General features: G+C 38.5%; 1 protein-coding gene across 1 annotated transcript in view; it reads left to right on the forward strand.

Moving 5' to 3' along the window:
- LOC117424517 (ATP-binding cassette sub-family C member 3-like) overlaps positions 1-27,062 on the forward strand; it is a 120,001-nt gene that overhangs the window by 57,261 nt on the left and 35,678 nt on the right. Inside the window, 16 exon segments of the mRNA XM_034040908.3 lie at positions 3,728-3,865; positions 5,665-5,787; positions 6,538-6,599; positions 7,208-7,339; positions 8,312-8,530; positions 9,496-9,673; positions 10,257-10,418; positions 11,754-11,846; positions 17,106-17,309; positions 17,948-18,094; positions 19,857-19,944; positions 21,229-21,295; positions 25,324-25,450; positions 26,257-26,419; positions 26,422-26,432; positions 26,824-26,991. Coding sequence (XP_033896799.3) covers positions 3,728-3,865; positions 5,665-5,787; positions 6,538-6,599; positions 7,208-7,339; positions 8,312-8,530; positions 9,496-9,673; positions 10,257-10,418; positions 11,754-11,846; positions 17,106-17,309; positions 17,948-18,094; positions 19,857-19,944; positions 21,229-21,295; positions 25,324-25,450; positions 26,257-26,419; positions 26,422-26,432; positions 26,824-26,991 — 2,082 coding nt within the window.

Genomic DNA, 27,062 nt, shown 5'->3' on the forward strand with positions numbered 1-27,062 from the left:
TTTAAAGCTGTAGTGTCCGGCACAAAACCACATGAAAAAACACATGTGTAGGTGAAAAAAGCTACAAATGTGTTTTTTTCATGATGTGGTTTTGTACTGGACACTGCAGCTTTAAAGTTTAAAACAGTGGACATACTGCAGCAGCTTTGAATTGTATTTTCCTAGTCATTAAATCTGTCAACTGCACTTCTTGATTCTTTATTGTGACTGTGTGCTGGGCTCTACCTTTAAATTTTAAGCATGACTAATTGTAAATGTATTCTATCTATCTAATGTTAAAAATATTCCTTCTGCAATACTGCCTTTAATTTTGCCCCTGCCTGAGTCAATACCCCCAACACCCCGAGTAACAACAACTTTACACCCCCTGGGCGTTGACTCGACAGAATCCGGTGAATTTTAAAACATGGGTAAAGGAATCTCTGTTTGCAGGCCTTGTTTCTGATAGTGTTGCACATTCATGGTCATTTTACCTGGAAAGTTAAATTTTAAGGCAGCCTTTTCTGCTGGGACCAACCAGCTGCTTCCCCTAATGACTGACATGCTTTACAGCCAGTAAGAAACTGCTCAGGTGAAATGACCTAGGAAGTGAAACAGATTTGAAATGACCTAGGAAGTGAAACAGATTTCCTGGAAGACAAAGCCAGCAAACTGAAAAGTTTTTTTTTTTTAATTAAGATGTATGTTTGTGATATCGTATTTATTTCTAAACTGCACATTTGAGACAGTTATGATGGGAAATGCAAATCTGTAATCCTCATAGCTGTCAGGTCTGACAGACAGATTGAATTAAGATACTCTAATAGCTGGTGCTAAGGAATGTCATTGGTTCAAGGAATATTTTGTTAAGGGTTTTTAAAAGTGTGATTTAAAAAACCATTCAATTAGATAAAGCATGTTAAACAAACCGCTAACACTCTCCAAAACAGTTGAAAAAGAAAGCTACAAACATGATTAAAATACTTTCTCCCTTTAAGCACTACATCCAGGGTCGCATAACTGGTACAGTAACATGCCTTTTAATTTTATAAAACTAAAACCAAACAACTGCGTTATACGTTGATGTTCTCTCTAGCACTCTCAAGGTGTTGTTTTTTATTCAGAAAGTTATTCAGAAAGTTTTAATATTGATAGTTGTTTACAGTTCAGTATTAAGGACCTTTTCCATTGGAATTGCAGCTCTTTATTTTAAACCTGCCTTCCTTCCTTAACATGATCAAAACAGCACCCCAGAGGCACTTTTTTAAGGTTACACCTTTAATTTATCAAAATAACACGGGAGAAATGGCCTTTTCTTTTGAAGCGCCTAAATTATGGAATGCTCTGCCTTCTGCAGTCAGGGAAGCTGGGACCCTTACTGTTTAAGTCAAGATGAAAACTTATAAAATAGCTTTTCTCTCTTATTAGGCTGCGTACACACACGCTGCAGTTGGCTCGACAACTGTATTTACAAACGGCACTCTCTGCAGTTGTGTGTTGTACACACACATCTTTCATTACTGAAGGGAGTGACTCCCTGTTTAAACAAACCTCTGAACTCGGGCCATCATTACATGCCGATCGTGAGCTTTTGTGTAACATGGAGGCTGTGTTCTTGTTTGGGTCATTCCACCAAAGCGGTACGATTTGGACTTTGACATTTTTAGATTTTTTACCAAAATAAATAATTATTCTGAACTCCCCACGACATGAAGGACATGTTTAACCTCCAAGAAAACATATTTTCCCATCTCAGCCATTTTCTTCTGATATGGACACCATTTGTCTTCAACCCCGTTACGGACACTATGGAAGTTGTCTGAATATGATTTTAAAAGATTCTTGTAATAAAATCAACATTTTCTTATTAATCATTTGTCCCTCAAATGAATTCAATAATTGCAAATATAAAATTCATATAAAATCTCACACTTTTGCTTTACTAAAGCCTCAAATTGACACTGACTGTGTGTCAGCGGCCTCATCATTTTTTATCAAAAGTATGGTTTCACTTCAGAATTTGAACTAAAATCAACATTCTCATGATTGCTCTAAACATTTCAGACTGAGCTCAACAAACATTGAATTCATATTCCATAACCCTTCCAACATTTTATCACAAAATTGTCATGTAACAGGGTTGAGACTAGGGTAACGGGGTTGAAGATGGTAACTGGGTTGAAGAGACAAATAGGGCTTCCATATCTAACAATAAAAATCTAGAAATATAGATATAAAATAATGTGATAAAGTGCCTGTCTTTGCACCATGTTGTTCAGAAGACTTGTATGATGTAGCTTCCAGTTGAAGATGTCACATAAGGATAAGTTCACTATTTGTATGGGGGGAGATTGGTTGGCTTAATGGGGTTGACGGTAGACTGAGGTACGCAACTAAATATTGTGATTTTAATCAATAATCATGCATTTATTTGGAAAAAATACATTCTCAGCAAAAGAGCACAAATAGATGTTTAGATCAATGGCAAAATGTATGCATTATTTGGCATTTTTATTAGTCATATTCTAAGTACAAATTCAGTGAAGGCCACGGAGGACATGACAAAAAGCTTGGTGTCAGTTGAAAACAAGATATTTTCTGATATTAAAGATGAAAGTAATGTAATATTTCTTACACTTCATTAAAGGGGACAGTTCAATTTATATAAAAAAAGCTTTTAAAATTAGATTTTGGTGACCCAATACTTAAAATATACTTAAAAAGGTCAGAGGGACTCAAATCGTACCGGTTTCATGGAATGACCCGTTTATGCTTTTGGAAGAAATTACTGTACGTAATCGATCGAGAGCTCATCAAGCACAGCTCTGCTTTTTTCTGCAAAACCAGCGAAGACGCAGTTTTGCTTTTTCTGCCCTGCTAAATACAGTGGTGATGATCTGCAGTACCATGACGGTAGATCGAAACATTTGGGCGATCCTCCAACCAGAAGGCTGCTGGGAACGACTTGAGTGGTTTCCAGATGACTGGATTAAAAATGTACGCATGTCTAAGGAGTCGTATATGCGTCTTTGTTATTTACTGAGACATTTCCCAGAGTGCCAAAACAATCGGTATCGGTGGAAAAATGAGTAGCGGTCCCACTGTGGCGTTTGGGGATACGAATTGTCCCATATTGTTTTAAGTTGCAAAACCAAAAATGCATTTTTTGGTTCTTACAACAAAATATTATACAACTGTACTTTGATTAAATAAATTTAAAAAAAAAAATTAATTAATAACCGCACTCGATACACTTGATACAAACCGTATTAAGAGCAAAAGGTGAACTCACAACTGCATTTAGCCTGTATATGTACGTGTTCCTATTTTACCTACATCTTCTTTTTGTCCTTTTTTAAATTCCATTTTTAATTTGAGTTTTACACTCTTTTTTATTGTTTTATTGATACAATTTCCTTTTTTTAACAATTAAAACCACTTTTTTTAAAATCTCTTTTTAATTGCTGTCTTCAACATATTCTTTTTTGGACTGCTTTTTAATGTAGTGGTGTAACTGTTGGCAGGCCTTGGGATCCTTATACAAATCTATTTTATTGTGATTTTCTTCGCTTTGTATTGTACGGTGCTTTGACATACTTTGTATGAAAGACGCTATATAAATACAATTTGATTTGATGATGATGTGATATTTTTAACAATGTATTTATGTTAAATATATGTTTGTCCATTAGGAAAAATAACTTCAAAAGGCGCTGAAAAGATTAACCCATCTCTTTCTGTGTTCTAGTTATTAGCCACAGTGCTGATTCAGTACGAACGACTGAGAGGAGTCCAGTCCTCGGGGTTGCTCTTCATCTTCTGGCTGTTAGCGTTGCTCTGCACGATCGTGCCTTTCCGATCCAGGATCCTAGAAGCAATAGACAAGGTAAAGAGCCACGAGAACTCAAGACCTTTAGTAAACAATTGTGTACTACTTGTATAATCCCCATCAATTAATCCTACAATCAGAAGCACTGGAACAATTTTATAGTGGGGGTGCTGAAAGCCATTGAACAAAACTGTAACCCCTGTTTATGATGGAAGCCATGCAAAGCCAGGGGTGCTGCCGCACCCCCAGCACCCCAAGTTCCAGCGCCCCTGCCTGCCATGTAACACAACTGATACAGGTTGTTCACAAAGTAGTTTACATCAAATGCACTACCCTCTGCTCTCACTAGATTGCACTGTGACTCAGCACAAGAAGAGCTTTTGCAAGTAAGTGTTTGGGCCCTATTTGAAAGCAAGTGCAAAGGAAAGTGGATTATAATAATTTATACTAGCTATAAATTATTTAGAATAATAATTTGTCTGATACAAAGACATTTCAGAAGGCTGTATCAGATTAATATCAGGGTCTACTATATATTGTATTATTTCCTAAAATGGTAAGAGTAGGGGAACAATCTCTGTCTGACACATGTTCCAACCTGTACAGATATGTCACCATACCAGCACAGCTTGGATTTTTCAGAACCATTCTGCCTGATTCACTGGACAACCAGTTCACTTTGTGAGGGGTGGGGAGGGTGTCACCATTTTAGGAGCGCAATAAAACACACCAAAATGTTGAAATGTGGTCCAAAATCTGCAGGTATTGGACCATATTTGAACACCTTGTTGTGTGCTGTTGCTTTCATATATAATACTGATGTTTTCACAATCAGTAACAGACACTATTTAAGTGACATGCTTCTCATCCTACATACGTTCATACATACATTTAATGTCAGACGTTTAAGGGTTAATCAGGGTTGATTCAAGGACACAATCCAGTTTCTATTGAAAAAACACCCCTGGAGCTTATCAGCCTGGAATTGATCAAGGTCAGAAAGCACGGTCACAATAAACCCCAGAAGGAAGGGATTGATTAACGCTGGTATTCTGAAACAGGCCTCTTCTTGGAGATTCATTGCAGTCTTGCTCAAGTTGCAGCTGAAACAGGTGTTTGGTTATTTCAGTACATTCTATCTACAGTGTTTATGTTCTCAATGCATTTGAAGCCTCCCAGATATTGTGTTAAAGTGCTCATTTGTTTATAGATGTGAGGAAAGTTTGTATTATAAACAATGTTAGCCTTTGGGGGGTTGTGTTTTGTGATGTTTCATCTGAGACTTATTTAGAAAGTGCTTTCCTTCTAATACTTGATTTGAACAGATGTGGGCTAAACCATCTTCCAGTTCCTTCAGGGGAGGTTACCCTGTTCACACCAGGCAGTGACATTTTCCAAGGTTTAACATGTATATGAATACAAGTACAGTATTATTCTGGTTCTAATTACTCTATGTATTTTATATCATGCTGTGTTAAGGTGCGTTAAGATGCTGTTTACTTCCCTGCCATAGAGATATGTAACTAGAGACTAGATCAGCCAAAGTGTCTTTATAGACATAAGAGCCAGCGCCACCTAGTGACCACTTTGGTGTCCTTTAGTTTTGCTGGTAATACGCTGCTGTGCACTCAGTGGCGTTGGCACTTATATAAAGACACTGGCTGATCTAGCTTACACTGCATATGTCTATGACAGGCAACTGGAACTGAAGAGCAGCTCCTGAACTCATTTGACACCTTAACAAAAACTATTAGAGTAACTGCAGTACAAAGAGAAGAGTTTTTAAAAAAGATGGCAGTGTAATTTGAAGTTACATTGAAGTATGCTAATGATTGTGGTATGTGTTTTGGTTACAGGGAGTTACTGATCAGCTACGATTTACCACCTTCTATATTTACTTTGGGCTGCTGCTCTTCCAGCTGATCCTCTCTTGCTTTAATGAGAAGCCTCCGTTGTTCTCCAGCATTGTCACAGATCCAGTAAGTGCCTAATAACATTGACCTTCTGCATGATGATTACTGCTTATTGTATTCCTCAGTGAGAGTGGGAGAGTATCTTTTAATCAGCTCTCAGAATCCTTACAATCTAACGGTCATGACATTAAAATGCAGTGGCTCATCTTGTAAAAGCACTGCAGGAGGAGTCATGTGTGCGTGGTTTGAATCCCACTCATGCCAAGTTGCAGATCATTTCTGGGGATCCACAGGAACCAAAGAGCTCTACATTGGCTTTGCACACCTGCAGAGTTAGGGAGGAAAATGGGCTTGGGGTAGAGATCTCTGGTCATTGGTCATGCGCACAAGTGAAGAGATCATTTGAGACCTCTATTATGAATAAATTAGAATTTGGAACTATTTTGTGACCACTCCCTTGGATAGCGCTTGTAGCGTCATCTTTATCTTTATTGTCTGATCTCCCTAGTTTGTCACCTGCCAGCCATTCTCCTTGAGGTGGCTAACAAGGCACATGGCCAAATCCCTGTGATGTAGTTGCCACAGTAATTTCTTCCCCATTGTTGTTTCCACATTAAAATGAATTGCTCTGGAACACAAAGGGTTCTACCCTGGTTATTGTGACCACTGTGTGAATAAAAACAAACAAACAAATAAAAAACCTAAGTGCCCTATTTTGAGGCTAATTATAACACACATGGTCTGTGAAAGAAATCCTACAGATATAATTGTGGTTAGTTTTCAGTTTCATTTTTCTGTCTTGGTCATCTATTTTAGAATCCTTGCCCCGAGTCCACTGCTGGATTCCTCTCCACAATGACATTCTGGTGGTTTACTAGGTAAGTGTGTCATTCCTGTCTCCAGAGGCTAGGTGCCGCTGTAGGCTAACACACTAGAAACATTTCACCTGGTGGTCTCCGTTTAGCCCCCAGTGAATAAATAGTCCACATCACTAAACTACTATACAGTTCCATGATGTCAACCTATTGTCTGTCTTTCCTTTAAAATGTTATTGGAAATACAAGAAGGCCTCTTTTTCTCTGTATTTATTTATTCCCCCTTTCAGTGCTTATGTTTAGAGTTTTCTACCTTTCACATATTAGTATTGTAATTACTTGTACACAATAGCTGCCTTCATTTCTCATCATCGACTTTTATAATAGGCTGGTATAATCCATCCAAGATTATGCGGACCCTGCGAAAGAGTTTCTGTAAATACTGTGAAGAATGTCTGAGTACGATAAGCAAAGAAAATGATTTTTTTTAAGGGTAACAGATGAGTTTCTTCTGAGACACATCCCAGATACTCTCCAAAATATTATAAATCAATAAATCCTACTCAGGTATTCCAAACACATAATTCACTGGCATTGCTTCATACCTTATGTTGAATAAGGATGTACATATCAAGTTCTAGTAATTCATATTGACTTTGTTTTCTTTACAGTATGGCTATCAAGGGGTACAGAAATCCACTAGAAGATAAGGATCTCTGGTCTTTGAAGAAGAAAGACACCTCAGAAATAGTTGTGCCAATACTCCTTAAAAATTGGGAGACAGAAAAAGCTAAAGTACAAAGGTATCTGTTATCCTGGCATCTCGTAATGTTTTTGTCATAGCTCTCATGTTCCTGGGTGGAAAGAGGCCATTGGCTTGGTTGTGGAATCAGAGGATGCCCGCTAACCTTCAGATTTCCTGAGGAGTTGTGGGGAATTGTTCCGTTAAGGAAAATTAGGAAGAAAATCAGGGGTAATTGGGCACTAACATATTTTAATAAGATACCACTAGTCAAGCTATGAGAAAGGATGAAATGACTTCCAAAGCAACTTTGATTCTATACATTTTAATAACTTCACCGTGTCACAATGATGCTTCCACATATTAGCTCCCTTAACTGTCAAATTATTAATTATGCAAAATATGTGTTTTTATAAAGTAAATGTAGCTAACAGAATAATGCCATCAATCTTACTTCTCATGCAGATCCATTATATATATCTCAAATGTGCAGTTTTGAAAGAAACACATGTTCTACCAACACAATATCTGGCATTACTAGGTTAAAGAATGTTCTAATTTTACATTCCTTATTTTCAGGAAACCGGTTACTGTTTCACTAACTAAGTCATGGAACCTCATCTTTGGGGTCAAAGCATATTACTGGCTGCAGAGCTTGTCGGTCAATAGCAGCTGGTTTGTTAATGACAGGAAAAAAAACGTTGAAGGGGTCTCTCCAGTTGCAGCATTAAAAAAGCAAGATTTGTAGAAACAGCCATCATGTTTTAAAATGAAAATACATGTTTTTTTTTCAGAGCATCACACTTGAGACCTATATAGTGAAGTCCATGACAGGTAGCATTTATGGAACTATTTTGTCAGCTACAAAGATTAAAACGTTTATGTCAAGAAAATACAAGCCCATAAGGGCTTGTTATACGGGCTCGTTATACAATGAGTATAAAATGGCCTGTATTGCTTGTTTGCTCCTCAGTTCAGTTACTCCTGTTGTCTCTCTGCCCTTGCGATTCTCACCCTGTTCTTTGTTTGATAGAAAGAACCAGGCCGTATACTCCACATCCTCCAACAAAGTTGGGAACCATGTAGACGGAGGGACTGAGGAAGCCGGAGTGTTGCTTTTGGGGAAGAATGATACGAAGCAGCCGTCCTTCCTGAAAGCCTTGCTGAAAGCCTATGGCTCCTACTTTTTAATTGGCTCTGCATACAAACTTATGCAGGACCTGATATCCTTTGTGAACCCACAGCTTCTGAAGTAAGGATTTGGTTCTGGTGTATTTGACTGCAGACTTTGTGGCAGGCTTTAGAAATTGTTTGAGCTATTAATATTCAAAACCTATTCGTATGAGTTATAAACTGTCCACTGACCTGGAGTGCTGTTGTGGGGAGCATTGAGGGAGCATAATTGGATATACGAAATTGGGGAGAAAAACAGCGGGAACACTAAAAAGAGAAGGAAAAAAACAAGGAAATATATATTTTTAAAATAAATAAATAAATAAATAAATAAATAAATAAATAATTCAGCATGTAAAAGGGTTTCGTAATATGGGCCAGGGAATTTTGTGTGCTTACATTTCTAGCTTACAGAACACCCAATATCATTACAGACTTGTGTGCATGTAAAAAGGCAGCCATTGTATTATATTGCCACATGTAATTTAGAATGTATGCAAATATTGGAATGTAATAAAGACTAGAGCCTTTTATTATTTTTCCTTTTTCATCAATTTGAATTATTTTGAATTGCAAATGACTGTGGCTTAACCTGGCTCAGCAATAATGTAAATAATGAAATGCAGCTGAATGTATTTGCATGCTAGGCTAATGTATGAAATACAGTATTATTGTACTGTACCAGATGTTAAGAATAACCGCAAATATGAAGATAATATTGAAATATGCTAAATTACTGCTTTATTCATATTATTTGGACTGCTTGTCTACAAATGCTTCCACAGTAATAATTGAGTGATATTCTGTGAAATTCACAATTTAGAGCAAGAGGCAAAGTAGACTTTATGTCAGGCAAATGCCTTCATCAGTGTTTCAGTAGTTCATTTATCCGATTCACACTGATAAAGGCATTAGTTGAAGTATTTTTCTACTGACTTGAGGCCTTCATCATTGACGATTTTGTCCACCTGACTCACTTGACTGCAGGATTTGAGCGTCTAAAGTTGAGGGGCATAACCGCGTTTTCATTGCTTTGTTTTACAGCTTGTTGATTAACTTCACGTTGCAGAAGGATGCCCCCTCCTGGTGGGGCTTTGCCTTGGCGTTTTTGATGTTCTTCTGTGCGCTGCTGCAGACCATCATCCTCCACCAGCACTTTCAGTACTGCTTTGTGACTGGAATGAGACTACGCACTGCTATCATAGGGGCTATATACAGAAAGGTGAGCGTGGCCTGGAGGGGTATGTTTCGATCAAATCAGCCCCACAAGACACAGGAGTTATAGCAGTAACAGTAAATAGGGAGACTGGTTAAATGCTCTCCGAATTCCTTTTAGTACTCTCTGCAGCAGACACTGCCTTCTAGATAATTGACCACTGTGACAGACCACCCTAACCTGAAGTTCTAAAATCTTTCATATTACAGTTACATGTGTTTTTACATACACCAAGTGTAACACCTAGTGCTGGGACAAATATCTGACCAAACACTGCTTCAAATGTATTTGGTGGCAAAATTGTTAGTATTCATTCATATAACATAATTTAAAAATGACAGTATAAAAAAAAGCAATGCATAACTGACTTAAAATAAGTACATAAAACTTTATGTAAGTTATGAATGCATTAGTTATATAAGCGATGAGTATTTTAATTAGTGGCATATTAAATGCAATGAATGTAAACAACATAAGAGCTGTCTATATACCAAAGAGGTGTATGTACACCACCAGTGTATGTTGTAAATGCACAGGAGGTTTCACTGGTTTAACCGATTCTTGCTGATTGTAACTGATTCTTCTGCAGTCTCTGGTGATCACGACTTCAGCCAAGCGCTCATCCACAGTGGGAGAGATTGTGAACCTGATGTCTGTCGATGCCCAGCGCTTTATGGATCTCACCACCTTCCTCAACTTGCTCTGGTCAGCCCCACTCCAAATCATCTTAGCCTTATACTTTCTCTGGCAGGTAAGCTGACCTTTTGAACATTTCTTTACTTTTGACCCTGCATCCCCACATAGTACCCCCAGTCTATACAGGTCAACCTTTGTAAATGTTAAACTCCCTTCAAGTAACATGACTTCATGTGGCAAAGTGGCTGCTGATTAGAAACAGGTGCAGAGGTGATGCAGTGCAGAAATAATCACACAAAAGAAACTGTAATCCGGTTTGGAAAAGGGGTTTCTTTTTATTTGTAAAACTCCCGGTCTGGCAACCAAACAAAAATCCTCCGGCAATACACACCAATGTGTAAAGCACGGAAGGAAACGATAATAACTGGTTTGCAGACCAAATAATAATCCACGTTATCCGCCCCACAATAATACTTGACACGGTCACAAGTCTGGGTGCGTGCAGTAGTGCTTGTGGTGGGTGATAACAATTGAACAGTGACTGTGGTGTAGTGTTGTTCCGGGTAGTGCTGGCCCAAGGCGACAGCTCCGGAGACGTGTTAGCCGTCTAGTGAATTTACAAAACAAAAGACAATTACTAATAGCTACAAAAACAAACAAAACACTCACAAACTATTTTTATACAATACAATGGGGAACTTTCCCAGTCCTTCCAGTTCCGTGTCACTCTGAACCAAGCGAAGGAAAAGATTTACGATTCTCCTTCCCCTTTATGCTGTCATGCATGACCCCTTGGTAAACAAGTGCAGCTGTCTCTACTGTCTGCAGCTGCTACGTCGTTTCCCTTCCGGGTCAATACGTTCCTGCAACGGAGTCTCGCCTTCTTCCTGACTGACCGACTTCCCGGCCCGGGGAAAGAACTGTTAGGCCAGCCCGTCCAAAGACTTCCCCTTTTGCTGCTTAGCGCCCTCACAGGTTATATTTCTGTCACACTTCAATATAAGTTTTAATTGAGATGTAAGCACTACAATGGCAGAGCTACTTTGTCAATGCCCTTTTGTAATTTCTATACTGTGACAAATTTTTTTTCTGCGCACCTCACCCTGTCAGTTATATGGCGGGACTCCATATGAATAATCACGTTTCTGTAATCAAGTGGACGTAAGACGTCACACAGACTAATCAGTCAAAAATTGCTGACGAGATAAGCGCTGCCAGTTCAGTTCTTCCTTACGATATATATATATATTTTTAGTTAGTTGCTGGTTTGTTTCCCACCTTCACCCAAGTAAAACGTGAATATGAATCAGTTATATATATTTTCTTGTGGTTTTATATATTTTCTTGTGGTTTTATTTGGAAACTGCAGAACTGAGATACCTCCCCACTGTCCGGAACTCTGAAACAACTCTGAACTCTTGTGTTTATTTTGTGCTGTTCTTATTTATAGAATCTGGGTCCCTCTGTCCTTGCTGGTGTTGCAGTGATGGTTCTTCTGATCCCTTTGAATGCAGCCATTGCCATGAAGACCAGGGCTTTTCAGGTAGGCAAATCTGTCATAACCCATTGCTCTAACTACTCACTTAGAAAAGTACTGTATAGTACAAAATAATGGTAACCCATGGCAACAGGCATAAAAAGCCTACTATAAGCATAGAAAACAGCAAAATGATCATGCAAACAATACCATGGTAAAAGCTACTAAAGAAAATACCTAGCACGATGGGTTTTTATATAGAAATATAAGCTTTAGTAAACAACCATTTTTTGTAAGACTGCTATTTTTGGCGTGTGTGACCTATCAGCACAAAAAAAGTGTTGGTAGCGTATAAAGTGTTGTTATCAAATTGCATTCAGCGCATTGAATTGTAAGTCGCCCTGGATAAGGGCGTCTGCAAGAAATACATAATAAAAATAATAATATTGACATGATAGTGCTTTATCAATATTGCTAAAGAAGGCCCTTAGCAAAGGTTCTTCTCACTTGGAAAAGCAGTTCCCTTCAAAACTCTAAAGTGTTATTTAAAAAAGGCTGTCCCACACGACTGGCAATTTGTTATGTCAATGGGAAGATCATGATGAATAAGACAGGGCTGATACAAGGCTGATAGTGGTGTTCAGTTGATAAGTGTTTCCAAATCCATGATTGCAGTAAACTAATGTTTCAAAAGGGGATGACAGTGTGACAAAAAAAACACAAAAACACAGTTGGACAAGCATCCTGTTTGACTGTGCTTGCCAAGATTTGTGTCTGTCACAAGAAAACAGGATGATGACTGCAACCAAAGTATAAGCGACCAGACCAGGTAAAAACTGTGAAGGGAACATATCCCTCCAGCTTACACACCAAACACAGTATCCATGTCCATAGTGGCCCTACACCCTATTGACTGTAGATCCCTCTCAACATACTGTATTCATCCATACGTACACAAGTCATGCAGGGTTTTCACAACTGAAATGAGCCCCTGCTAAATCTACTCTGAATTTATCTCACTTATCACAGCATGAATAAGTCTGTAGTCTGTATTGTTAGAGGTTGTTCATGCAGCTGTGTTTAACAGGGCCTTGTGGCTTTTGATAACTTCAATAATATACTTAATTGACCCGTGAAGTAGCAGGGGTAGTGAGTTTCTAACCGTCTGTGTGTGTGTGTGTGTGTGTGTGTGTGTGTGTGTGTGTGTGCATAGAACTAATGGACTGCTGTGAGTTACAAGAAAATGATTTGTCACAGAACCCTCAGATGTTACTGTAAACAACTGTAGCCTTTGCTTTGATAGTATAGGGAGTTTTCCATGTATTGATTCATCCATTAATTGATGCACAAGCTATACAAATCAAAACAAATCACTTTAATGAAGAGAAGAATTTTAATTACACTGATTTAGAGCACTGCCTGACACTGTCTGTCTTGGCATGGATTTTTTCTATGCCAAGTTTGAAACAACAGCTCCTCAGTCCCTGTATTCATTCACCCCCCTTTAGAACCTTTGATAAAAGGCATATTTTCATTATTGAAAGTCAAATGGCCTGGGTGAGAAGTTGTATAATATGCTAATAAACTATATGTAGTATTAAAGAGTTAGTAGCGGGGTTCCGAAAAATATAGCGTTACACGTCCCCACGTGTTGCTACAACAGATAGTAACCTCATTCTTACACACTGGAGTCGCAGGAAGATGTCTGCCATTCTTTGGTTACATTGAAGGCATCAGAGAACAAAAATTAGGCAAGGAAAATTAGGCAAGGAAATACATTTAGACGATTTCCCAGATGACATGTGTGTTAAAAGTTTCTTCTCAAACAACAGGCAATATCAGAATTATGCGAGGAGCTTCGACCCGAATTAGAATCTACTACCAGGCAATCACATGGAATATCTGTGGCGGCTCAGATTTTATCAGCAAGTTTAAGTAGTGGTTACAGTGCTGCATTTTCTGTAATTTTACAGCATTTTTTGTAGCAGTATATGTTGTTTCCTATTACAATTATTATAATTATAAAGAGCATACACCAACATACTACACATTCCTACTTAAGAATACATTATTCTGTTAATGTTGCAATGAGAGATTAATTTGGTAATGTTTGAATCAATGACCTAACAATTCATGGATTTGTTTATTAGCTAAGTAGGCTACACATGTACAACAATTTATATTATTAAATAAAGAGGCTACATTAAAAGATGCCCAGTGTGTCATTATATTACATTTTAAATTCATATACTGTGCATATACCGGTGGGTAAGCCTGTAGGCACCAGAACAAAAAAAGTTTAAACTTTGTATAATGGGAAGGGTTACATTTAGTGGGACTCGTGACATTGTGTTTGTATTTATTTATTGCATTTATATAGCGGGGACAGTAACTCCTGCAAGTAACTAGGTGCTAATCCATTCAGGGCCTTGTAAGTTAACAGCAAAATCTTAAAATCAATTCGATACTGCACAGGGAGCCAGTGTAAAGAAGCCAAAACTGGGGTAATGTGTTCAGTTTTCCTGGTTTTAGTCAGAATTGTAGTGGCAGTATTCTGAAAAAGCTGCAGGCGGGATACCACACATTTTGGGACACCAGAAAAAAAGTGCATTACAATAATCAATTCTAGATAAACAAAGGCATGCATTAGTCTCTCTGCATCAGCTATAGAAATAATTGGTCTGATTTGGCTATATGTATGTGCATTATAAATATCATATGGGAGATACTGAAATTGAAGAAGGAATCTATGAAAAAGACCTCGGAGTTTATGTTGACTTTATGTTGACTTTATGTTGACTTCATCTAGACAATGTGGGGAAGCTATAAAAAAAGGCCAACAAGATGCTCGGATATATTTTGAAAAGTGTTGAATTTAAATGAAGGGAAGTAATGTTAAAACTTTACAATGCATTAGTAAGACCTCACCTAGAATACTGTGTTCAGTTCTGGTCACCTCATTACAAAAAGGATATTGCTGCTCTAGAAAGAGTGCAAAGAAGAGCGACCAGAATTATCCCGGGTTTAAAAGGCATGTGGTATGCAGACAGGCTAAAAGAATTTAATCTATTCAGTCTTGAACAAAGAAGACAACGCAGTGATCTGATTCAAGCATTCAAAATTCTAAAAGGTATAGACAGTGTCAACCCAAGGGACTTTTTCGGCCTGAAAAAAGAAACAAGGACCAGGAGTCACAAATGGAGATTAGATAAAGGGGCATTCAGAACAGAAAATAGGAGGCACTTTTTTATACAGAGAATTGTGAGGGTCTGGAACCAACTCCCCAGTTATATAGTTGAAGCTGACACCCTGGGATTCTTCAAGAAGCTGCTTGATGATATGTACATTATTTTTTACTAGGTTTCCTAAATATGCATCAAGTTACGATAACACACTTATGTTTGTTGTGTGTATATGAAGTCCAAAACATATACAATCATTCATAATAATATACATATTTTCAATAATAAAGATATACTTGATCAGATGTTACAGTGCCTATTGGTACAAAGTACTGGAGAATGGCCCATATGCCTACACCCAATGTATAAATATGAATTTAGGTTATACACAAATGTTTTTAACAAAAGCAAGTGTACATTACAGTAGATACCATTAATGACTGTCTGAGGACTGAATGTTGTATCTGTTTCCCTAATTCCTTTTGTAAGAGGTTTGATTTCTTCTTTAAAATAATTAATCTTCTTCAGGTGAAGTTAATCAAAAACAGTTTATTCAGGAATCAAAATGCAAGCAGGAACAAAGCAAATCAAAGATGATACATCTGTGATCTCACATACAAGTATCAGTTGATGGTGTTCTGAGCTGGCATCAGTGTAGATGTTATTTCTGAGCCAAACTGAGCTTTCATGGCATCAGAGGTGTTGCTTTTTTTCTGAGCCGGCATGGCACAGAGACGTTAGTTTCTGAGCCGCTATCAGTGTAGATGTTTCAGCTGAGCTGACCCGACCTGACCAAAGTAATTACTTCGTACAGCACAGATATATACAGCTAGCTTACGTAATTTCCTGGATCAAATTTAGCACATTAAAAGTTACATTTAAGAACAATGATATGAGTTTTGCTCATTTCTCACAGGAAGCAAAGCGCTATACCCCAGCATCACAAGGTCGAACAACAAGGCTGGTGATTCCAAACTGCTGATGTGCACCAGCTACGTACATTTTAATTGAGTTTATTAAAAACAAAAGTGTTCTCTGTCCCGAGGCCACAGCTGCACTGAGGTATGAAAAGCCAGTCACTCCGACCAGGGTGTATTTCGGGCCACATGCCAAGCTAAAGAGCTACAAGGTCAGGGAAATACATAGGCAAAAATCTTTCCATGTTCATAGTTGATTGGACTTTTATTTCCAGAGGGGGTTAAATTATTATTATTATTTATTTCTTAGCAGATGCCCTTATCCAGGGCAAGATATCACATTATTTTTTACACATTTTTTTTTATATACAATTACCCATTTATACAGTTGGGTTTTTACTGAAGCAATCTAGGTAAAGTACCTTGCTCAAGGGTACAGCAGCAGTGTCCCCCACCTGGGATTGAACCCACGACCCTCCGGTCAATAGGCCAGAGCCCTAACCACTACTCCACACTGCTGCCCTAATAATTATCCAGGGGTAGTCCAGCACCCAAGCAGATTTTCTTGCCAATGCTAATAATTCAGTTTTTCTACAATATTGATTTCCAAATGATGTCTCTTCTTGATTGGCCATGTTTTGTTCCTTTACTTACAAATATAATTTTATAGTTATTAATAATCTCTTCAATTAAAAGCAATTCAGCTGTAGCAGCATGTGTGTTTAATGGCAGTTCTTGAAAGATGGACCAAGAAAAAACTGCCCGGATAGGGCAAATAAACAGGGCAATACAACAACACGGAGCGCCTTGAAAATCTAATTCTGTTGTTTAGATCTGTGTTCAAGAATTATTTATGTACATGTTGTATGTTAGTATGTTGTCCTACTGTATGCATAAGTAGGTAATTAGGAGTTTATTATTATTAATTAGTCATTTAGCAGGCGCTTTTATCTAAAGCGATTTACAGAGACTAGGGGATGAACTATGCCTCAACAACTGCTGCAGAGTCCCTTACAATAAGACCAATAGGACCTACAATAGGAAGTTTTACATCTCGCAGTTAATTCCATAGAGTCTGCGTACCACAAAGAATTCAATACAATTTATTACATTTCTAGACGATGGCCTGCTAATAAACATTTTCCATCTTTCACATACCGCATTTGAAAATGACAGCTGTTCTTAGCTAGCGGATATTCAGTTTTGTTTTCCCTTCCTTTTTTAAGGTGGAACAGATGCAGTACAAAGACGCCCGTATCAAACTGATGAGCGAGATTCTCAATGGCATCAAGGTCTTAAAGCTGTATGCCTGGGAGAATTCGTTTAAGGAGAAGGTCCTGCAGATCCGAGAGAACGAGCTGAAAGTGCTGAGGAAATCTGCCTATTTTGGGGCCGTGTCTATCTTCGCCTGGACCAGCGCCCCATTCCTGGTACCTTCTCACTTAGGGTTACAATAGGGCTTAGGGCTTTGCCTGTCAAGTTGAAGCATTCAGTTATTTTTTTATATTTAAGAAGGTTGTTATAATTACTACAATATCATCTACATATTTGTTTTCAATAATCCAGAAAGTATACATTGTGAATCTTTAATTCATTCCTATTTTTTTAATAAACACCTCTTCATTTTACAAAACTAGAACCAAACAAGTTAGTTGTATTTATTCAAGTTCTTTTAAGTGCTCACAAGTGTTTTGTTTACATGATTTTATTATCCTTTTATAAATTAGGTTTATTAAAGAATGGAGGAAATGCTTTGAAAATATGGCCCACAGACCACAATTAATAGTAATCAAGATCATCCATAATCATTAAACACTCAATAGTGTGGAATATAGAAATACTAAAAGAAATGTAATACATTCAATGACTATTTTGACTAGAAGTGTTTTTCTTCAAATGCTTGTCATGGAATTTATTAAGTTTCTTTTAACATTAATCAAGGACTTTCTCTTGTGCTAATCATGGTTGGCAAAGCCTGTTGTGCACTTTAAATTCAATTTTAAGATTAATTCACCTGAAAACCCTGCCCAAATGCATTTGACATTCATTAATATTGATTTATTTTTAGGTTGCCTTGACAACATTTGCTGTGTACGTCACAGTGGATGAAAAAAACATACTCGACGCCAAGAAGGCCTTTGTCTCCTTGTCATTGTTCAACATCCTGAGGTTCCCTTTGAACATGCTTCCTCAGGTCATCAGCAGTCTTGTGCAGGTAATCTGAACAGCTTTCAGAATTTGAAAGAACTGTTGTCATTTGGTCTGTTGAGTACCAATAAACAAATGCCCAATAGTCCACTCCACGGTATTGCTAGTTTTCTAACTTGAAGTCAGTCAGTTGGTGGAATAATTGTATTTGTTGCTAAAAGGATACACTGCCATTTACTTATCAGAGGAACTAAACAAACTACAGACAATATGGGACAAACATTTGTACTGATCTCGTACCATGGAACAGCAATGTTGGTTGTCATACCATTCTACCAAAGGATCCCACTAGTGTAGCTGCCATAATGTCACTGTTGTCTCTTCATACAGTGTGCCATTGTAGTGCCACTGTCTTGGAAGCTCAGTTGGTCACTTGTTTTCATAGATATTTCTATTGAAAATGTGAAACAAATGTTCTAGTTACATTTTTTTTGTTAATTTGTCTAGTTCTGTTGAAATAGTTCTTTTTTTTTCTCACAAGAGAACGCTGTTTGTGCAAAACAACAAACATCTTCTTATCTCTCATAAGCAAACATCATTCTCACAAATCTCAAGTTTTCTTTCTCTTATCATTTTGTTTTTCAGACTTTTATCCAGCCACAGTGTTAAAGATTGACTTCTTCACTTCCTGTGTTACAGGTAATAGGATCCCACCTGACCTAGTTGGGACCCTATTAGCTATAATGCAGGAAGTGAAAATGCATGTGGAGGGAAAAAATTGGTTTCTTGTCAAAGTGAACATTTTTAATGTTTTTTTTTTTTTCACGGTCTGTTTCTGTGAATTAAACTGTTGTTAAAGAAGCCAGCTTGCACAGTTTCTTGAATATCAAACTATAGTTATCAGGACCCGTTCTCATAAAACATTTAAGACACCAGCACAGATTTCATGAACCATTGTGATCTTCTGCAACACTGTGAGGGAAATAACCACAGCATTAACACCATGCCCACTTGTGCTGAATATCAAATGCAACATCCATGTGCTGTAAATCTCTCCAATGGTCTAGCTGCAACCAAACCATGTGACCTACAGCACAGGAAGTGTACAGTTATGGCCATCAGTTTTGCATCACCTAGAATTTTAGGATTGAGACATAATAAAAAATATATAACGATATGAACATAATTTAGATATTTTTATTCAACATCATGTGATCACAGAAACTACAAAATGGTATTGCAAATACTGTATCTACCAGAATCCATAATAGTAGTACAGTACTTCATGCTTTTTGTTAAGTATATGGAAAACTATGAAGCGGTATGTAATTCAATATGTAATATTATCCATTAGGTTTTTTTTTATTCAACTTTATGAAGCAAAATTAGTTAATTATATAGTTGATGCAAAACTTTTGGCCATAGCTGTAGCGTTGCATTTCTAATTCTTCAATGTCAATTTCATTGTTAACTTCAATGGTTACTAATTGCACAGTGAACTGGATGCTACACACGACGAGAGCTTTATAATGTGCTTTCAGGTTACTAAGCCTACATTAATAAGAATTACACTTGAGCTGTTGCAGTGAGAGGGAATCTTGTAAATCAAAGCCATTCAATACAATGCAATTGCTTCAGTGAGTCTTCCCTCCTTGTCTGTGGAACATATCCCTTCATCATGTTATGGCAGAGTAGCCAGTACTGCTAATCAGAAGGGCAGTGGCCCAGGGCTTGCCATAAGGGCATGTGCAATGGGCAATTTATTTCCACACCAAGAGAAAATGATTCAAATGTTTAAAAAAATAACCATCATTTCTCTTTTGCTTCAGGCTAGCGTCTCCCTGAAGCGCATTCAGAGTTTCCTGAGTCATGATGAGTTGGACCCTGACAGTGTTGACAAAAAAAACATAGCCTCAGGTAGACACTTATTCAATTCATTCAATTAGTTTGATTTTAGTTCCTATATAGTTAAGTATCCTTTTACTGTCAAGAGACCTGTTGGGCTAGCCCAAACTGGTTTGGGATATCTGTTTCTGCTGAATCACTCTGATATGACATAAGTTAAAGAGTAATTGCTTTTTTTTTTCCTTACTATTTTATAGTATCAGTTCCAATATTGAGCTTTATATTTTTTCTCTAAATCTGCCTTAATGTGGCTTTGAGCTGAAGGTCAAATTCCATTCGAATGACAATTTATGTGACCTTTCAACTCTACCAACCCTACTCTCATTCTATATAAAAGTACATTTTTTAACAATACTATTATCCTATACATTACAATCAAGCCTGTCTATCAAAAAAATATATAAAATACAGTTTGGTTATTAATACAGTAGAGAATTTAATGGCGGGAGAGAGGGAGAGTAGACTTTGTTGAGCCTTTTTCTATGGGACACACTGCAGAGTAAAGGGGGCTGGCCAAGTGGAAAGGTCACATTGTCACTTGATTTTATTGGAACAAGGAAAACTCTTCAGTGGCACCCCTCCAGCTCAAACCAGCTCAAAACCAGATCAAGGCAGATTTTGAGAAAGATTCTTAGATACATGCTTTTGCTGTATACCGTGGGCATTATGTTTCGATAATTGATTTAGTAAATACCAAGGAAAAGTATGTGGCGTCATTTTGCCTATCAGTTACTGACAAGTGTATCAGTTTCCTGTGATAAAGTGTCCTGTTCACACACTGATAAGTACTGTATGGAATTCTTGTTTAATATAAGAGATAGGTTAAGTTCAGAATATCTGTTTGGTATTGTTTTTTATATCTCTTATGAGACATTATGTAAACATTGAATGCTTTTTTAAAATGTTTTTTGTTTGATCATTATGATTTGCACTTGTGTAACTTTAACAGACAAACGTACTCTTGCCAGCTCCCAGTAGTATACACGACAATGTGTGCACGCTTAGGGGTAGTGTTTGATGTGAAGCCAACTGCTGTTAAACAGCCTTATTTAAACACCCTGGAGTTTGTTACTGCTCTTAAGTGAACTGGTTGTCAAGTGAATTGGTTGTCAAGTGAATCAGGCAGAGTAGTTCTGACCGTTCCATGCCGTGCTTGTATGGTGACAGATCTGCGCACGTTGGAACACTTGTTGCCCATTTTATAATAGTTACTTTTTCTGCAGTTGATTTTTAAACACATACATGCTGTATATACCTGAACAGGTTCTGAATGTCATGTTCCCCTCTGTTTTCCAGGCTGTGTCGTCACTGTAGTGAATGGAAAATTCAGTTGGGCAAAGTCCGACCCTGCAACTCTCCACAGGTGGGTGTGTGCAGCACCTGGCTGTTAATCTTGATATCCAGCCATAATGGTTAGTAATGCTTAGCCAATTAGGTCATTCGAGCTCAAGTGGACCAAAGGAGTTTTGCTTCTTACACCAATAATTTGCATCAGTGGGGGCTCCCGAGTGGTGCATTCCAGTAAAGGCACTCCACCCGGAGTGCAGGATGCGCCCTATAGGTTGGAGATCGCCAGTTCAAATCCAAGCTATACCACTGTCGACCGTGGACAGGAGTTTCCAGGGGGCGGCGCACAATTGGCCAAGCGCTGCCCGGGCGGGGTAGGGATTAGGTCGGCTGGGAAGTCCTTGGCTCACTGCACACCAGCGACCCCTGTGGCTGGCCAAGCGTCTGTAGGACGGCCTGTACGCAATTCAGAACTGTGATGCACGGCGGGCTTGCAGAGGGAAAAAATGTGTACTGTTGACGGCACTCGTTTGGAGGAAAATAAATAAAAATAATAGTTCAAAAAAAGTAATTTGCATTAATTCATATTTTCAGCATGCTTCCAAATTTGTAAACTTGGTTGCTTTTCTGCAGGAGAGTCCGCCTCTAACCAACACATCATCAGCAAGCGCATAAAGGCTGTGTGTTATTCTCTTATGTCGCTTCTTTTGTTTCGGCCGCTCAGTCAAGCGCTGGGAAGCAGAAAGCTGGGCGGCCGAAACGGGAGTCGACCGCTTAGAGCCTGGAGGAAGGGCTAACCTCAGCCACGGTTTCCCTGAGGTTTCCTCCTAAAAAATAAATAATATGTGAGTAGGGGGTTTTTCCTTACCTGAGTACTGAGCGGTTCGTATTTAGTTCTGCGGGGTGCGGGGTGCAGGGTGGGGCTGGAGAGGCTGGGCTCTTTCCCCTGGTGTGCGTTAATCATTATTATTTTTCATTCATGGTTTGGTGGCCTCGTCTTTTGAGGGGGGGGGGGGGGGGGCTCATAGCCACTTCCTAGCTGCGGCACTGGGATGCATGTAACCGTTCATGTTTTTCCAGCCGGCCTTATGCAGTTAGCCTTTGCGCACCCACAGACGAGGCCTCCTGCCAAATTTATTATTCATTTGGGCCCTGAGCGAATTAGCCCCCTACATTTTTACATGAGCATATACAGAAGGTAAAGAGTTGTATGTCCCCATAGGCTTGGTTTACATGCAAAAATAAAACTGGTTTGGTACTACCTTTCAGGCAATTTGAGTTTACATGTAGTTTTCTTTTAGGGCAGTGTTCCCCACTAAAATATTGTGGAGAGCACATAAGTAACTCTACGATCGTTGGCGGGCCTCATATAAATATTATAACCCCCTAATCGCCAAACATTAAAAACAGAATACGGTTTTAACTTACCCTTATGTGTTGGAACTTTGGAAACGAGTGAACTTGCTTGTTCTGATAACGTGGCTCGTAGGATGTAGCTGCGGTGCGCAGGAAATGCTGCAGACGGTCATGTCGCAATCTGTTACGCTGCTTGTTCTTTGAGTTAATTGCCGTAAAGCTGGCTTTGCACACATATGTGCTACCAAACATGGACAGTCCCTTAAAAGCACAGGATACCAATGTGGGATTTTTCTTGGGGTACTTTAAACCACAATTCAGCCACGTAACATGTCGAATGTGTTGCTTGCATGTCAAAGTCAGCCTGAAGTTCCAAAAGTTCAGAGTCTGACTTGGCAGTTACTGCCCCCATTTGTGTGAGTTCAGTAGAGGTGGCTCTCACAGGCATGACAAAATGATTTTGCAAAAAATTGAACAACACCTTCCTATTGCAAAAGTCACTAAATCGAGCCTCAAACCTCTCCCTCAGTTGGTCAGTCATGTAGGTCACAAATATGTCAGGTCTGTAGTGATCCTTTAGCTCAGGTCTGTCGGTGGTGATGCACGCAAGTTTTAGGAAATGGTGTGTGAACTCGTTGCTTTGCAAGTTGCTGATCAGAAGCCCCACTTTGGAAGGAAAGCACAGACTGAAGCATGTCACTCACCATTTGTCAGTGTTGTGGCAGGACCTGACGCGAACTGTCCATGCAAGGAAGCCCTCAAATGTCACCGAGTTGAAGCAGTTTTGTAAGGAGGAATGGGCCAAAATTCCTCAAAACTGATGTGAGAGATGACCAACAATTTCAGGAAACACTTAGTTGAACTCATTGCTGCTCAAGGGGGTGCCACCAGTTACTGAATCTAAAGGTTCACATACTTTTTCAACACATGGATATTGAATGTTGAATCATTTGTGGATAAAGAAATGTTGAAAAAGTATCATGTTTTTGTGTCATTTGTTTAATCAGGTTATCTTTATCTATTATTAGGACTTAGATTAAGATATAATAACATTTTATGTTTAAAATATGTGAAATAAATGAAAATCCTAAGGGGTTCACGAACTTAGTCTCGGCACTGTATCTGTGAGAAAGGCATGTTTTAATATCCAGTCAGGGTCAGAAAACCTTGCTTAGTTTTTGCCTTGCTCGATTACAAATTGCTGAATTACTGGAAGCAAAGCAAAAAACGATCACGTACACGTCCACGAGACAACCAATGAATCTCACTCTGCAGAATGATGTCGTTATACTCTGCATCATAGTGACTGAGAAACTTGTGGAAGATGCAGTGATTTAAGGCTTGTGCACGCAGGTAGTTTACTGTTTTTACAACAAGATCCATGACCTGAGACAGTTCCCCTTCTTGTATCTTTGCAACCTGAGCCTCCTGGTGAATTATGCAACGATATGAAACAGATTTTCCAACACCTTTGGCACTTCTGAGTGACATGGGACCATTTTCACATCAAGCTTCTCGCAGTGTAAATTATGATGATCAAAAAAAATTTGAGCTTCTCACATACATCTCGTCCCCGAGTGTGGCCTTCAAGAGGCAGTAAACAGAGAATCTCCTCTCGAAACACACCATCTACCTGTTTTAGAAAACGCACCCATACAAGTAGCTGTGCAATAATTTGGACATCGGTTGTTTCTTCCTGTGCTATACTGAAGCAAAGCGCCTCGTTCAAGTCAGTTATCAGCTGTTCAGATATATCAGAACCAAGAGCCTTGCATCGCCTTGTAGCTGTACTGTCCGAGAAGGATCTCTTTCAGTATTTTGTCTTTCTTTGGAAAGTTAACGTAAAGAATTTGAGCAGATTCAATGAAGCACTCCTTTATGATTTCCACGTCACTCAAAGCTTTCTTATGTTTGAGTAAAATCCATATAATTCAAAAAGACGCTTCAGAAACTACAGATTCCTGCCCAGTTGCTAATAACTGCTCCTGGTAATCTCATCTTCCCAGAGAGAGTTACATTTTCTGTAGTCTTTCTTAAGAGCATTTGTTTTTTTAGTCATCACATGTTTAGGCCTTACTTGTGTCGATTGAATTTAAAGAGGACGAACCGTCTTCAGAAAGAGCTGGGGACTCACTTGTTGTACTTTGACTGGGGGCAGTCTCGGTGGCTTCAGTCGAAAGCTGTGCATTCTCAGTTTCATCTATTGCTCGTTTTTTTACTAATTAAAAAATGCTCAATTGTTTACGGCAATAGCTGTCTTATTTCAAACAACACTAGATCCAACTACCACCCCTGTACTGTAATGCGAGAACTGACGTGGCTGTTGAGCAACAACCAAGAAAAGTAGGCTGATGATTTTGATTTTTTGATTGGCTGAATTACTAAAAAGTAGGCTGGTAAAACGATTAAAGTGACAGTGGAGCTGGTGAAAAGGGAATAAAAAAAAAGTTATAGAAATAATAAAGATGTACAAAATGCAGAGGGCGGGTGGTACGGAGGCAGCTAGGGGGCCACTCATGGGGTCTCTGACGGACACTTTTGGGGAGAGAAATTCTACTTCAAAATTCAACTGACCAAATTAATATTGACACATGGGAGGGTATATTTACATGTTTCTGTCAATTTCTGCAACCAAAATGTGCTGCAACTAGCATAAGGTATTTTATAACAATACTGTATTTTGTGCTTACATCATTGTGTGGTTGGATAACATTCTTGTCATGGCTTTTGTTGCGTTGTGTTTCACAGTATCAACCTAATGGTGCCTCATGGGTCTCTGCTGGCTGTGGTGGGGCATGTGGGCTGTGGAAAGTCCTCTCTGGTCTCTGCTCTCCTGGGGGAAATGGAGAAGCTGGAAGGGGAGATTTCAATCAGGGTGAGTTATCCTGCATTCAAACCAGCAAGGGTCGGAATGCACACCCTTGTATAAAACATGTTTACAATGCTGTAATTTCCTGTGATGAAACTCCTATCAACACGATCAATAGCATGAAGCAACAGCCACATTACAACATGCCACAGGGAATCATGTCTAGCACTGTTTTGATGCTTCATTAAACATACCGCTTGGCTGGCTTTTTTTAATATTAAGGATATAAAAGTTTAACTGAAAATAAATGTCAGTGAATTTCATAATTTATTAATTGTAGATCAATGTGTGTTATAATTCATTTCGAATTTGAAATAAACAAGTCAGCTTTTTATTTTTTGTATTTATATGAGCCTCATTGCCATAGTATTAAAATGATGTACTGAATGGTTTTATGTCCATGTTAAATTATTTGCAAAATGGGGGATACATTTTTAGCCTCTTTGAGGAAGAATTTATAGACTAGGCTACACTACAGGATAAATAAAGTTGAAATAAACCATCAAAAAAAGTTTCAGTGTTGCAAAATAACCCTAACTTGATATGGACTTTATATACATCTTTTTAAAGAAACTGTCTTATCAATATTAAAGTACAGTACAGAATGTATTTAACCTGCATTCACTCTGAAAAACTGTGCAAAAATATATTAATAATTAATCTTGACTATGAATTTCAGTTTCACCCACTGTATCCCATTACTGTTGCTATAACAACCACTCAAGGGACCAACTGAAAAACATATTTTTTAAAGTTCAGGTTATTTATATTTAACATGAAAAACATTTTTTATTTTGTATTAATTTTTTCAGGGTTCAGTGGCCTACGTGTCCCAGCAGGCCTGGATTCAGAATGCCACTCTGAGAGACAACATTCTGTTTGGCAAGCCTTACAACGCAGAGAAGTACAGCAGTATCCTGGAAGCCTGCGCCCTCCTCACAGACCTGGAGGTGCTACCCGGGGGGGACCAGACTGAATAGGAGAGAAGGTAAGACCTGTGCAATCAGGGAAGCAATGCTCTCTACGTCGCACCGTTTTATCTAGACAGCCACTTACGAGAAAACTTGGTATGGACATTCCTTGGCAAATGTTTTAATTCAGCAATAGAACACTGATCAGGGTACTGTGCAACTACTGTAAGGCCTTATTAATTATCAAACTACACCATAATTACAATGTAGTAGCACAGTAATTACATATTAATTAGGCCTTGTTTTGTAGTTACAATGCAACAGCATAAGTTTCAGTAAATACCTCCCAATAATTGTGTTAGTAAGATTGTTTTTGTTTGCAATTGTTTCTGTCATACATTAAGATATTGTTGCTTGTATTTTGTAGCTGTATATTCACATGTTGTGTGCGGTTTTTATTCTCATCAGGGTATTAACCTATCCGGGGGTCAGAAGCAGCGGGTCAGCATTGCCAGGGCTCTCTACAGTGAAGCAGATGTCTACTTGCTCGATGACCCTCTGTCTGCAGTGGATGCGCATGTAGCAAAACATATCTTTGACAAAGTCATTGGTCCGGAGGGGTTACTTAAAGACAAAGTAAGTGATCAAAAAAATCTTCATTGGATTAGTTAATGAGGTTCTCAAAGACATTGCTAACTTCATACAGG

This window comes from Acipenser ruthenus, chromosome 19 (assembly GCF_902713425.1).
Source record: "Acipenser ruthenus chromosome 19, fAciRut3.2 maternal haplotype, whole genome shotgun sequence".
In the NCBI taxonomy this organism is placed as follows: domain Eukaryota; kingdom Metazoa; phylum Chordata; class Actinopteri; order Acipenseriformes; family Acipenseridae; genus Acipenser; species Acipenser ruthenus.